Source organism: Ailuropoda melanoleuca, chromosome 13, assembly GCF_002007445.2.
Source record: "Ailuropoda melanoleuca isolate Jingjing chromosome 13, ASM200744v2, whole genome shotgun sequence".
NCBI lineage: Eukaryota > Metazoa > Chordata > Mammalia > Carnivora > Ursidae > Ailuropoda > Ailuropoda melanoleuca.
In genome coordinates this window covers 31,389,784-31,403,442 of record NC_048230.1, presented here as the reverse complement: position 1 = coordinate 31,403,442, position 13,659 = coordinate 31,389,784, and the positions used below count along the sequence as shown (strand labels likewise).

At 40.2% G+C, this 13,659-nt stretch overlaps 1 protein-coding gene across 1 annotated transcript in view; it reads left to right on the top strand.

Annotated features, from left to right (window-relative positions):
- The first annotated feature begins 892 nt into the window (after nucleotides 1–892).
- POLG2 (DNA polymerase gamma 2, accessory subunit) overlaps nucleotides 893–13,659 on the top strand; it is an 18,656-nt gene continuing 5,889 nt past the window's right edge. The window contains exons 1-5 of the mRNA XM_034640885.1: nucleotides 893–1,714; nucleotides 5,856–5,982; nucleotides 6,102–6,207; nucleotides 7,033–7,206; nucleotides 11,901–12,041. Coding sequence (XP_034496776.1) covers nucleotides 1,153–1,714; nucleotides 5,856–5,982; nucleotides 6,102–6,207; nucleotides 7,033–7,206; nucleotides 11,901–12,041 — 1,110 coding nt within the window. The 5' untranslated portion in view covers nucleotides 893–1,152. The remainder of the gene's footprint in view (nucleotides 1,715–5,855; nucleotides 5,983–6,101; nucleotides 6,208–7,032; nucleotides 7,207–11,900; nucleotides 12,042–13,659) is intronic.

Below are 13,659 nucleotides of genomic sequence, written 5' to 3'. Positions count from 1 at the left end.
TGGGGAACGCCTAAGTATTTTGATGTGATTTGCAAAAAAAAAGCAAAGCTCACTCCTAGTACTTCATGATAGTGAAAAGTAGACGGGAACGGCCTTTATAGGTGCTGAAAGACTTAACCGGCGCCTGGGTGGCACAGCGGTTAAGCGTCTGCCTTCAGCTCGGCGTGATCCCAGCGTTGTGGGATCGAGCCCCATAGCAGGCTCCTCTGCTGTGAGCCTGCTTCCTCTCCCACTCCCCCTGCTTGTGTTCCCTCTCTCGCTGGCTGTCTCTATCTCTGTAAAATAAATAAAATCTTAAAAAAAAAAAAAAAAGACCTAACAACTAGAGGGGCCGGTCTAAATGGAGGCGAGAAACGGTAGGGGGTCTGCATCTGCCCTAGCAACTGGGCCAGGCCTGTGGCGGCTGCTGCCGGAACCCGGTGACGCGCTTCCGTGGGTGTGTTCGGCCGCGCGCACGGTCACTTCCGTCGCGTTTGCGCAGTTGGCTCCCGGGCTCATGTTTGTGGCGTTTCCCCGCGGTCCACCAGTTATTGGGATACTGTGCTCTTTAACTTCCGCGGGCGATGCGTTCTGGTGCAGCGGTCAGGGCCTGCCAGAAAGTCTGCAGGTGCCTGTTGTCTGGGTTTGGAGGTCGAGTGGATGGGGGACAGCCTGAACCGTTAATGGAAGGGAGTAGCCCTTTCGGAGTGCCCCTGAGGTCGCACGCGGAACTGCCTCGGGGGAGCGAGCCGACCGAAGCCCCCGAGTCCGGTGAGGGGAGCGAGGAGCTGTTAGAGATCTGTCAGAGAAGGCATTTCTTCAGTGGCAGCAAGCGGCAGCTTAGCCGACATTCTCTTATGAGCGGGTGCCACCCCGGCTTTGGCCCCTTGGGCATAGAATNTAAAAAAAAAAAAAAAAAAAAAAGACCTAACAACTAGAGGGGCCGGTCTAGATGGAGGCGAGAAACGGTAGGAGGTCTGCATCTGCCCTAGCAACTGGGCCAGGCCTGTGGCGGCTGCAGCCGGAACCCGGTGACGCGCTTCCGTGGGTGTGGTCGGCCGCGCGCACGGTCACTTCCGTCGCGTTTGCGCAGTTGGCTCCCGGGCTCACGTTTGTGGCGTTTCCCCGCGGTCCACCAGTTATTGGGATTGTGCTCTTTAACTTCCGCGGGCGATGCGTTCTGGTGCAGCGGTCAGGGCCTGCCAGAAAGTCTGCAGGTGCCTGTTGTCTGGGTTTGGAGGTCGAGTGGATGGGGGACAGCCTGAACCGTTAATGGAAGGGAGTAGCCCTTTCGGAGTGCCCCTGAGGTCGCACGCGGAACTGCCTCGGGGGAGCGAGCCGACCGAAGCCCCCGAGTCCGGTGAGGGGAGCGAGGAGCTGTTAGAGATCTGTCAGAGAAGGCATTTCTTCAGTGGCAGCAAGCGGCAGCTTAGCCGACATTCTCTTATGAGCGGGTGCCACCCCGGCTTTGGCCCCTTGGGCATAGAATTGCGGAAGAACCTGGCAGCAGAATGGTGGTCCTCGGTGGTGGTGTTCAGGGAGCAGGTCTTCCCGGTAGATGCCCTCCATCATGAGCCTGGCCCTACGCTGCCCGGGGACAGTGCCTTCAGGTTAGTTTCAGCAGAAACTGTACGCGAAATCTTGCAAGACAAAGAGCTGAGTAAGGAACAGCTAGTAGCATTTCTTGAAAACTTGCTAAAAACTTCTGGGAAGCTACGGGAGAGCCTTCTTCACGGTATGCTTCACGATTTCATGCTTCAAAATAGATGGGGTCAAAGGCAGACTTGCTAGATTTCGCCAATTGCAACTGGTCCTTTATTCACGTGGACGGGAAATTATCTGATTTTCATCTTTTTGAAGTAGTTGGGTATATTGATAGTGTTTCTACCAAGGAGAAAACTGGTCTGTGGAATAGTTACTGTTCCTTAAAGAATCTGGCTTGAAGGGCCAGGGGACTCTCTCAGTTTGACCGGGCACCCCTACAGTTCAATTGAGCAGCCCTAGAATTAGGGGTAAATTAAATCATGTGAATCATTTGTTCGTCGTTACCAAGATGTTGGCAAATTCTTCCACAGTTACTCTTTTATTTTACACACACTGGGCTAATCAAGAGCTTGTTCTTCTAGAGCAAAAAGAAAATCCCCCTCTCCCAATTTTTCCTACTGAAAACCTACACTCTGTTGTTTGCAGAGCCCTTTAAGTGATTTTTGAGTCGACTAAAAAATAATAGGACTAATCAAGATTTATAACTGATTTTTGAGTGAATACCCAGGAATTTGTGGGGCACCATTTGCCTTTAAAGTTCATTTATTTTTGTAATCTCTGCGCTCAATGTGGGGCTTGAACTCACAGGCCTGAGATCAAATGTCACCTGCTCTTCTGACTGAGCCAGCCAGGCGCCCCCGTCATTTGCCTTTAAAGTCAAATAGAACACGATGACAGAGATTCTGAAGAAAAAAAAAATCAAGTTCTTTACAGGACATTCTTGCTGCCACAGCATCCCGTCTTTGTAAAATGCTATCCTTACTATTTTAATTAAGTGGCACTGCAGAGTAATTTAACCAATGTCCGTGGTTCTCTGAAAATTAGTACCCACATCATAGCTTTTTAAAGATTTCCTTAATAATTAAAGCAAACTAAAGCAAACTGGTGAATATTTCTGACAGTTTTGATTTGTACTACTTTATTCCATGATGTCTTTATTTGGGGCAAGTTAAATCACTACTTGTTACTATGTCCAAAACAAATCAATCTTTTCTTCCCTATTAGAAAATGAAACTTAAGGGCACCTGGGTGGCTCAGTCAGTTAAGCGTCTGCCTTAGGCTCAGATAGTGATCCTGGGGTTCTGGGATTGAGCCCTGTGTTGGGTTCTGTGCTCAGTGAGGAGCCTGCTACTCCTTCTGCCTCTGACCGCCCCCCCCGCCCCCGCCCGGCTCGTGCTCTCTCTGAAATAAATAATCTTAAAAAAAAAAGAAAGAAAATGAAACTTAGCTGGCTTAGATGTCCGTTCATCAAAACATCCATTGATATTACCAGACATTTTCTTTCCTTTAGGAAACTTAAAACCACTTATTTGAAGAATCCTTTAGTTCACTAGTGTTTTTAGCTTAGATTACCCAGTTTGCCACTTCCTTCTGTTCCCAAGGTCCTTGCTCTCTTTATTTCATGTCTGAACTACTTTGGTAGCCTCTGCTTATGAATAGTTTTTAAAAATTCTCAGCCATTGTATTTCCAGGTATTGTTATTGTCCCATTCTCTGTTCTGTGACAAATTGCGTGTTAGACCTTTCCCCATCTTGTCATCAACTTTCTTGAACACAGTCACATTTTATAAAGTCTGCATCCAATAACTCAGATATTTCTGTTTCTAGTGTTTGTTTTTCTCTGGGCCTTTGGTCATTTGGACTTTTCTCCTGATATTCTGTGAAATTGTAGAGATAAATTGAGCTTCTGGGTGGCGTTTTATTCTTCCTGGGAGGATTTACTTTTGCTTCTGGCAGGCAGCTAGAGTGGGAGCGTATCTTTTTTTTTTTTTTTAAGATTTTATTTATTTAAGAGAGAGCACAAGTAGTTGGGGGCAGGAGGAGAGGGAGAAGCAGACCTCCCCACTGAGCAGGGAACCGGATTCAGGGCCTGATCCCAGGAACCTGAAAGCATGACCTGAGCCAAAGTCAGACACTTAACCGACTGAGCCCCTGGGCGCCTCATAGAGTGGGAGCATATCTTCTTAATACAATATGGGATTAAGTTTATTGGAGGCTGGTCTCCAGGGTTTTCATCTCTACTCCTACAGTGTGGCTCTTTAAGTGTCCCTAGTGAAAGGCTGGAGTATTTACCAGAGCCCCTCCTCCTTGAGGAGCCAGGAACTACAATTTTTGTACTTCCCAGTCCCTTAAGATGTCAGGAAGCTCAGCTCTGCTACTTGAGATTTAGAAAAGCAACACTAAACGTTGGGTTCACCTCTCTGCTCCTCCCTTCTCTCTATATTTTGGACCCTCAAGTCCTTACTGCCTTGATAGTTGAAACTTGTGGGGCAACTTATCTTGCTGATCTTATCTTGCTGATCTGTTTGTTACCAGAAGTGGAAATTGCAAGTGACTTAAACACAATGCTGTCATTTAGTGGGATATAATCAAAGTCCATAAAGAACTACAACGAAATCTTTTTTTTTTTTTAAGATTTTATTCATTTATTTAACAGAGACAGCCAGCGAGAGAGGGAACACAGGCAGGGGGAGTGGGAGAGGAAGAAGCAGGCTCATAGCAGAGGAGCCCGATGTGGGGCTCAATCGCAGAACGCCAGGATCACGCCCTGAACCGAAGGCAGACGCCCAATGACTGCGCCACCCAGGCGCCCCGAGAAATCTTGAACTTAGATTTATTCCAAATAGAAATGTTGGAATTATAATTCTGAAGTTATTTCATATGTTATACGATAAAGCAAATAGATAGATTAATGTTCTTAGGAAACCAAAATTTTCACTGTGAAAATATGAAAATATATTTATAAAAGAAGACAAGGATAAACTTTGCAATATTAAATTTGAATCAGCAATATCAGTATGACCTCATAATTTTAAAAAAACATTATTTCTTAACTTTCTTCATTGAAAGGGCCTAGAAGTAATGACACTCAATAGCAGTGAACACACCTAATACCCAGATTTTGATTTCTAAAGTGAACCAGTGCTTGAAGAAATGGCTTATCCCAGGTCTGGGGCAGGGAAAGTACAAGGTGAGTTTGGGACATTTTATGGTACTAGAAAGCAAAGACTTATTTGAAGACTCGTCAGGTCATGTCAAAAGGATACAGATGCTGACTTGAAGGATACTCCCACCGGCTAAATTTGAGACAAACTGAATATTAAATATTGATGGTAATGGATCATAACACGTTAAAATTAAAAATGTATAGTGTTAATCAAAAAAGTAAATAGTTGAGGCTGCTGGTAGGGGAAGGAGGTGGAGAAAGTTTACTTTTTTTACAGAACCCATGTAATAAATGTAGAAGGAAAGACAGAAAAATCACCATTTTGTGATTTTGTAATCCCTGGTATAATAACTGATTCAAGCTGGATCATCAGTGGATTCTAAAATGTTGGGTGGAAGATTGTTGAGCAGGATATTATTGGGGAATGGATATTCACTACCTAACCAGGTAATCAAATTTTGTTTCATTAATATGGGATAATTTGATATTATTTTCCTCCTGTTAGAATGCAAGAAGACATACACATCAACTATGTAGTATTTATTTCTGCTAAAAATGGTTTACCCAAGTTAATGAAACAATCAGTCAAATCTCTGGTATGACTGGTCTGGACTCAAGCCAAAAGTCACTGTCATTAAAAGTTAGAAAAGGAGGGAGGAATAAAGGGAAATGTTCCAGATTAAAAGAGACTAAAGAGACCTAATCAAAATGCAGAGCGGGAGCCATTATTAATTAGGGATAAAAAGAACAACAATAAATGACATTTGGGGTGACAATTGAAGAAAATAGAATATTGACCTTATGTTATATGAAATTAAGGTATTATGATTAATTTTATGGTATAATATATAGAGAATAATTTTAGGAGACACATGCTGAAATGTTTTGGGGTGAACAAGGAGAAAATGTGGCAGAATGTTGACAACTGGTGAATCTAGCTGAAGAGTATACAGGTATTGTACTATTAACTTTCTTGTAGATTTGAAAATCAAATTAAAAAGTTGTGGGGAAACTAAGTAGTAATCAAGTAAGATCTACCTGAATAGTTCCATGCTGCTTGTACTGCTGTGTTAGCATTATTATATTTTTAATTTGTTTATAAACTGACCCTTATGGCTTGGGTTTATAGAATAGATTTATATGGTGACAAATTTCTGTTTTGACAGGTGCTTTGGAGCACTATGTTAATTGCCTGGATCTGGTAAACAAGAGGCTACCTTATGGCCTTGCTCAGATTGGAGTGTGTTTTCATCCTGTTTCTGATACTAAGCAGACACCTGATGGTGTTAAAAGGTACAAAAATATGGCAAATAACTTGGCCTTGTATTAAATCAAGAACCAGTTACTTTCACTTTGGGATATATTATATAATCTTCAAGTAAGTAACTGTCTGATATTTCTGATACCCAAAGAATCGGTGAGAAGACTGAAGCGTCACTGGTTTGGTTTTCTTCAGCAAGAACTGCAGGCCAGTGGCTTGATTTTTGGTTACGTCATCGACTCCTATGGTGGAGAAAGGTACCCTTAATTTAATAATTAATAGGTGATGTGTCTTAGTGTATCAGAGATAATACTTCGCTACAATAAATGAAATGTTATTTGATGTAGGGCTATGTTATGTTTGTAAGAGACAGTTCTAATAAATGAATAAGTACAAGTAAAAGCCTCTTTGTAATGATTTTCATTGTTCCATATAAAAGTTTACTTTGGTAAGGATATTTGTTGATGTCTCTCTGGCTCAGAAGCTTTTGTTGGTAAGCCTTTGCATTTGAGATAGAGTTCAGATCCCTTATCTGCCATTCCTGGCTGGTATAGAGTTTGATCCTTGCACACCCTTACAGCTTCAGCCTTTGCTCCCTGCCTCCGTCCATGAACTCTCTCTCTTTGCCAAAATGGTTCTGTGATTTATCATCAAGTTTTAGTGTGCGCTGAAGAGGAAAGAGTTGAAGTAGGTGTTTGTGGCTTACCATTGTCTTGTCTTTCTCCAATTCTTAAAATCCCCAAACACCCACTCAACTAAGTGGAATAATTAGAAAGAATCACACTCTTCACAGAGGATAAGAAAGGTGAGTATACACTTCTCCATCTCACTTAGTTTATGGTCACCTTCCCATCTTATTAACTGGCCAAAAAAAGGCTAGATCACTCCCAACAGTTTTTCTGTGTAGTTCTTTCACACTAAAAACAGTATTTTTAGCAATACATTTGCTCATCTTTAACTGAACTTCATAATTTTTATGTGGGATCTGACCAGTTTCATTCAGTTGCCACATAAAAGTCTCAGGCAACTTTACTTTTTAACATTTAGTTTCATAAATTAATAAAACAAACTTTCTTTTCCAGTTTGCTGTGAGTCCGTCTAACTTCAGCAGCAGCGATTGTCAGGACGAAGAGGGACGAAAAGGAAACCAACTTTATTACAATTTCCCATGGGGAAAGGAGCCAATAGAGACCCTGTGGAATCTAGGAGACCGTGAACTTTTACACATGTATCCTGGAAATGAGTCTCAATTACACGTATGTTTTACCTTGAACTCCTGTCTATCATATACCCAGATTCTCTAACTGATCATTTCTGAAACCATTTGAGAACAGGTTGCAGATATGGGGCTCCATGACCTCTTAATACTACAGTATGTATTTCTGGAGTGCAAGGACAGTCACCTATGTAACCACAACACAGCTGTCAAAATCAGGAATGTATCAGTGATCCATTATTACCATCCAATCCATGTAATCCTTCAGATGTAACTGATCATCCTAATAATGCCCTTTATAGGTCCAGTATCCAATTTAGGATTTCACGTCATTGTCATGGCTCTTTAGTCTCCTTCAAATGAGTAGTTCATTTTATCTTGTCTTTCATGACCTTGACATTTAATTTTATTTTTAAGTAATTCTACACCCAATGGGAGGCTCGAACTCAGCCTAGAGATCAAGAGTCATCTGCTCGGGGCGCCTGGGTGGCACAGTGGTTGAGCATTTGCCTTCGGCTCAGGGCGTGATCCCGGCATTGTGGGATCAAGCCCCACATCAGGCTTCTCTGCTATGAGCCTGCTTCTTCCTCTCCCACTCCCCCCTGCTTGTGTTCCCTCTCTCGCTGGCTGTCTCTATCTCTGTCGAATAAATAAAAATAAAATCTTTAAAAAATAAAATAAAATCTTTAAAAAAAAAAAATCTTTAAAAAAAAAAAAAAAAGAGTCATCTGCTCTACCGACTGAGCCAGCCAGGCAGCCCGTGACTTTGGCATTTTTGAAGAATGCAGGCCTTTGTAGTTACTTTGTAGAATGTCCCTCAGTTTGAGTTTCTGTCATGTTTCCTCATGATTTATGTATTTTTGCTAGGAATGCCTTAGAAATGATGCTGCCCTCTTCTCAGTGCATCATATCACAAGGCATATCATACCGTATTTGTTACTGATGATGTTAACTTTTATCTCTTGGTTAAGAGACCAGGTTTCTCCAACGTAAAGTTGACAAATATTTTGTACTTAATTAATTAGTAATTGATAAGTCTTTTGTGGCAGACACTTTAAAACTACGTGAATAACCTGTTTCTGACCACATTTTGACTTACCAGTTGCAGCATACATTGGTGATTCTTGTGCAAATCAGTGATTACTATGAGGGTTGCCAAATGGTATCTTTTTTATTATTATTAATTTTATTACTTCATTATTTCTTTTCGATTAATTTATCAACAGTATACTGTAGGGTTGAGTTTTTCCCTCCTCTCTCTCTTTTTATGGGCTTAAAGATTCCTGTTTTTCTCAAAGAGTTATAATCTGTTACTAGCATTCTTTATTTTGATGCTAAAATTGTCCTAGACTTGGCCAGTGTCCTTTTGACATGTCCCCATCATTCTCTGAGCACTTCTTATTTTTTGTAGCAACTAATTGTCAGGATCATCTTGTTTCTTGGCCTAGCTGTGGAGTCATCCATTTCTCCAGGGAACCTTAGTTCTTAGTAGAGGAAAATGTATTTAAAATGTGAGATTTGGCTACTAGGTGTACTCCTTGCAACTGGGTATCATTGCTTCTGGGCCCTTTCTGTGGACACAGCTAGGAAATATTTGGAGGCAATTACATACATATATATTTACATACTTACCTCTGTATTTGTGTCTGTATTTAGCTATTATCAAAAACTAGGAGTTCATACCAGTTCTTCAAGTTCTAGTCTAATGCCACAGGGTTGATTCTAGGTTTACCTCTTTCCAAATTTATAATTCTCTTCTCTGACAGTGAGAAACCTGGCTCCCAGTATCTTCAGTGTATTGATTTTTCATTTCTTATACATAACCAAACTCCCTGCCATTCTTATGCAAAGATCAGCTGTGATACACCCCTTGTCCCACGCACCAGGCACTCTAGATGAGCATTGGAACCAGGGGAAGGAAAAAGGAAGAAAGACGTTAGAGAACTTGATTGTGGACATGCTGCTGCTCCCTCCCTTTAATAGCCCCCCTCACTAGGTGATCTGACCAGAACATGGAGAGGGAGGAAAGTTAGAAAGCCTGGCCTTGAACCTCAGTGTCCCCTTCTTTACTAGACACACTGGCCAAAAGTTTGGCCCTGGATCAACCCCGGTTGGGTGCACTAGCCAGTTGACCAAACTCAGGCCTGGCCAAAGGAAAAAGGTGCTTCATTTACTTCCTAAAATAGTTTTCAAAAATTTAAACAGGTGATATAGTTTTTTTAGAGAAGGAATTTTGCCTTTGCATCCCACAGGGCACTTCGTAAATAGCTGTAATATTTTTCAGGGTGCTCCGTGGATGCAAAGTTGTAGAAGCCATGTGGATGGATAGAATTGTGGCTTAGCCCTTTTCTCTGCTGACCCATTCTTGAGTGGTTCCAGATTTGAATGTTTAGATTTTCTGACTGACCACAGGTGGAATTTTCTGTGCTATTTGGTGACTAATACAGTCTTCTCAGTGAAAAAAGTACTTGGAACTTGAAAATATAATAATTAAAACATAGTGGTTCTCATCTAATTAGAGAAAATAGATTAATTTTAAATATAAATAACTAATGAAAAATTTAAAAGGTTATTTATGAATATTTTCCCATAACCCCAACACCGTCACATTTCATTTTGGTGTACTCAGCTCTCATATGAAACTTATCTTGGTTATCATAGTCATTATAGTTAAATAATCATTATCTTAATTAAAAACCAGTCAATTTTGTGACTAGCAATTTAATTTTCTTTTAAGTTCATTTTTTTTTAAAGTAATCTACACCCAACGTGGGGTTTGAACTCACGATGCTGAGATAAGAGTCTCATGGTCTTCTGACTGAGCCAGCCAGGCGCCCGGATCTCATGACCAGGAATTTAAAGACAATCTCTTTGTCATGGCTGTTAGTCTCTTAGTTTGTTCATTGTTATGGTAATTTTCACTATCTCAATGAAAAGCTTAATTTTGCAGAGTTTTCCTCTCCGTTAAATTGTTGGTCTTCCATTTCCATGGTTCTCAGAATTGTTCATCATTAGTTGACCATGTTATAAAATAATAAATAGAATTCCTGCCATTTAGTATGCTTTTTTGAAAGGCTTCTTAGGCTATTTTGTATTTTTTTTTTCAGTAAATTTTACGGTTAACATCTAAATATATTCTTGGAGGGATCTTTAGAGAATGGTAAAGCAGATCAGTAAAGTCTGAAGACAGAGTTAAGATAGAAAGAAATTCATTCTGGATGGTATGAAAAATATGATATTCTAGCTAAGAAGAGTTGCTATTGGATATCTCTGCATCCTTGGATTTCCAATTTTCAAAGAATTAGAAAATAGTAGGGGTGCCTGGCTGGCTCAGTCCGTAGAGCATGTGTGCGACTTGATTGATCACTGGGTTGTGAGTTCAAAGCCCCACATTGGGCATAGAGATTACTTAAAAATAAAATCTTTTTTAAAAAAAAAGAAAAAACATTAAAATCTTCTTAATATTTAAATATGATTTAGTCTTTTTTTTATTCAAATGCACCACTAAAGCTTGCCCTAGAGTTACAGTAAATATCAGTTCTATAAATGTGTAAAAGATGTCAACTAAAAAGTTAGTAGAAAATCCCAAATTTCAGTAAGTGTACTGCCTTTTTTTAAAATTTAAAATCAATTAATTAACATATAGTGTATTATTAGTTTCAGAGGTAGAGATTAGTGATTCATCAGTCGCATATAACACCCAGTGCTCATTACATCAAGTGTCCTTCTTAATGCCCATCACCCAGTTACCCCATCCCCCCACGCATCTCCTCTCCAGCAACCCTCAGTTTGTTTCCTATAGTTAAGAGTCTCTCATGGTTTGTCTCCCTCTCTGATTTCGTTTTCAGAGTACTGCCTTTTGAGGACAAATTTACATTAATCTTTGCAATACCATATGCCATTAAAATGGGTTTAAAATGCCAGTGCATATGTGTTAATGAAGACTGTGCTTGATCATGGATAATAGAAGTTGAGGATTGACAAAGTTTTTTTTTTTAAGTATTAGAGAATTACATGAATGTTCAGATGACTGTGATAATAATAAAAAAAGAAGAAGAAAGGTACAACTGTTTATATGCAAAACCTTTAAAATTTTTAGGATTGACATTGAAAAAAATTTGCGGTGATTCTTTATCAGTTTAAAAGAAAGGAAATAAGTCTGTTGATCAACCCCTGATTTATAGCATGTGTTATGGTATATTTTTTATTTTAAATTATGGCCTTAAAGTAAATACCCAAAACTCAAGTTTTTAAAAGAGGTTTGCTTATTATAAAAACTTTACATTTCCAGAGATTATACTCCAAACCCCTATCCCTAAGCATACCAATTTTTTTCTCTAAGGGCCCTGCTGAACTTTATTATAATAGTATCCTCTTTATTATAATGCTCACTTAGGGACCATTGGAAAAATAGTGATGCTGAGGTCCCACTCCCATCCAGGTAGTTGAGAATCCCTGGGAGTGGGGGTCCAGGCATAAAATCTTTATGTTTTAAAATTCAAGGCAGTTCTAATATATAACCAGTTGAGACTCACTGATCTAAACCCTATCTCCCTAAAAGCAGGGAATATGTCATAACCATTTTTGTGGTCCCAGTGCCTAGCATAGGGTTGGCCTGGAGTGGATGCTTCGTAGAAGGAATTTGTAAGTTTGTGTTCTGATAATATAAGTCTCTAGTTTTAAGAGAGAGCTCTGCTAACTGATTCTGTATTTTTGTTCTACTTTTCTGTGAAGGGCCGAGATGGACGAAAAAATGTGGTTCCATATGTTTTATCTGTTAATGGAAATCTAGACCGAGGTGTGCTGGCTTACCTCTATGATTCTTTCCAGCTCACAGAGAACTCCTTTACAAGGAAGAAGAATCTTCATAGAAAGGTGCTTTTGATATTTTAGAGATAAACTTGGGAAACCAAAAATATATGTTTTTCTCTCATATGTTAGTGGGCTTGGTTTTTAACACAAACTGTGAATAATAAATTTCTTCCAGTGCAGCTTATTTTACCATTTTCATTTTTTTAGAATCTGGCCACAGGAGTAATAAGCAAGTTCTCACAGAATAGAACCAGGCATTCCTTTTGGGTAATCCCAGAGACATTTCTGTTTGATCCTGGCAGACAGATAGAGAGCAATCTCTGAATCTTAGCCCCTGAAAATTTCCCTCCATGGCTTCCATTTGTATCAGAGTGTTAAGCAGGAGTATGTCAGACTAGCAAGACTTCCGGTATTGACCTCTTTGCTTCTAGTCTGACTCCAAGTGGCTATTCACTAGATCACAGGAGCTATCGATAGGCCTGGGTCAAGGACATGTTTATGGGCTCAAAATCAAGAGAGAAGAGGGACTGAAGCTATAGGAAAGAAAATAAATGACTAACGGAGCAAGATTTTGGAAGAAACATGAGAGGTTAAGACAGGGTGTAGAACACCAGTGGCGGGATTGGTTTTGAAAAGGAGTTATTTGAAAAAGCACGGAGGAGAGAAAAGATGGTAAAGATATAAATAGGTTACCAGGACTGGTTAGCCTTTGAAGGAAGTTTTCCTCATATCCTCTATTTTCTTAGGGAATTAGGAAGCAGGATTGTTAGCTTAAAATGTGGAGGAGTAGATGTTTAAGTGGCAAGAATTTAGAGTATTCATATTCTCCTTGAATATGAAAGGGAGCTGCCCCAAATCAAAACTTTCAACATGGTTGAGCATTCAACTGGGTTTGGAAACCATGAGTTTGTAGTATCACTTTGCATAGCTGAATGATTTACTATGCAGTGTTCATTTAGTCTGATATGCCCATAAAGAAAGTCACATTATAGAACTGTTCTAGGGCTTGGGATTTATAGGATATATAGCAAATGAGGGATCCTTCCTTTCTTTTATACCCCACATCCAAACCATCAGCAAAAACCATTTGACTCTGTCTTCAAAATACATCCCGAATCTGACCATTTCTTATCACTTGCCTCCTTCCACTCTGATCAAAGCCACCACCATCCCCTCCAACTAGTACTGAGTGGCCCTTTTAAAAGGTATGTTACTTTGCCCTGCTGCTCAGAACACTCAAGTAAGCTCTTCGTTTCATTCAGAGGAAAAGGCACAGCCCCTAAAGTGTTTTTACAAAACCCTCCCCTTTTGACCTCCTCCTCCACCCTCCACCTCACTCAGCCTGCTCCAACAGCACAGACCCCTTTGCTGTTTCTAGAAAATGTCAGTCATGCTTCCAGCTCAGAACTGTCATTTGTGCTCTTTGTCTGAAATGCTCTTCCTCCAAGATCCACAACTACCCTTGAAGTCTATGCTCAAATGTCACATCAGAGAGGAGACCTCTTACCACCTTATTTATTTATTTATTTAAATTTTTAAAAATAATTTTTTATTATGTTATGTTAGTCACCATACAGTACATCCTTAGTTTTTGATGTAGTGTTCCATGATTCATTGTTTGCGTATAGCACCCAGTGCTCCATGCAGTATGTGCCCTCCTTAATACCCATCACTGGCCTAT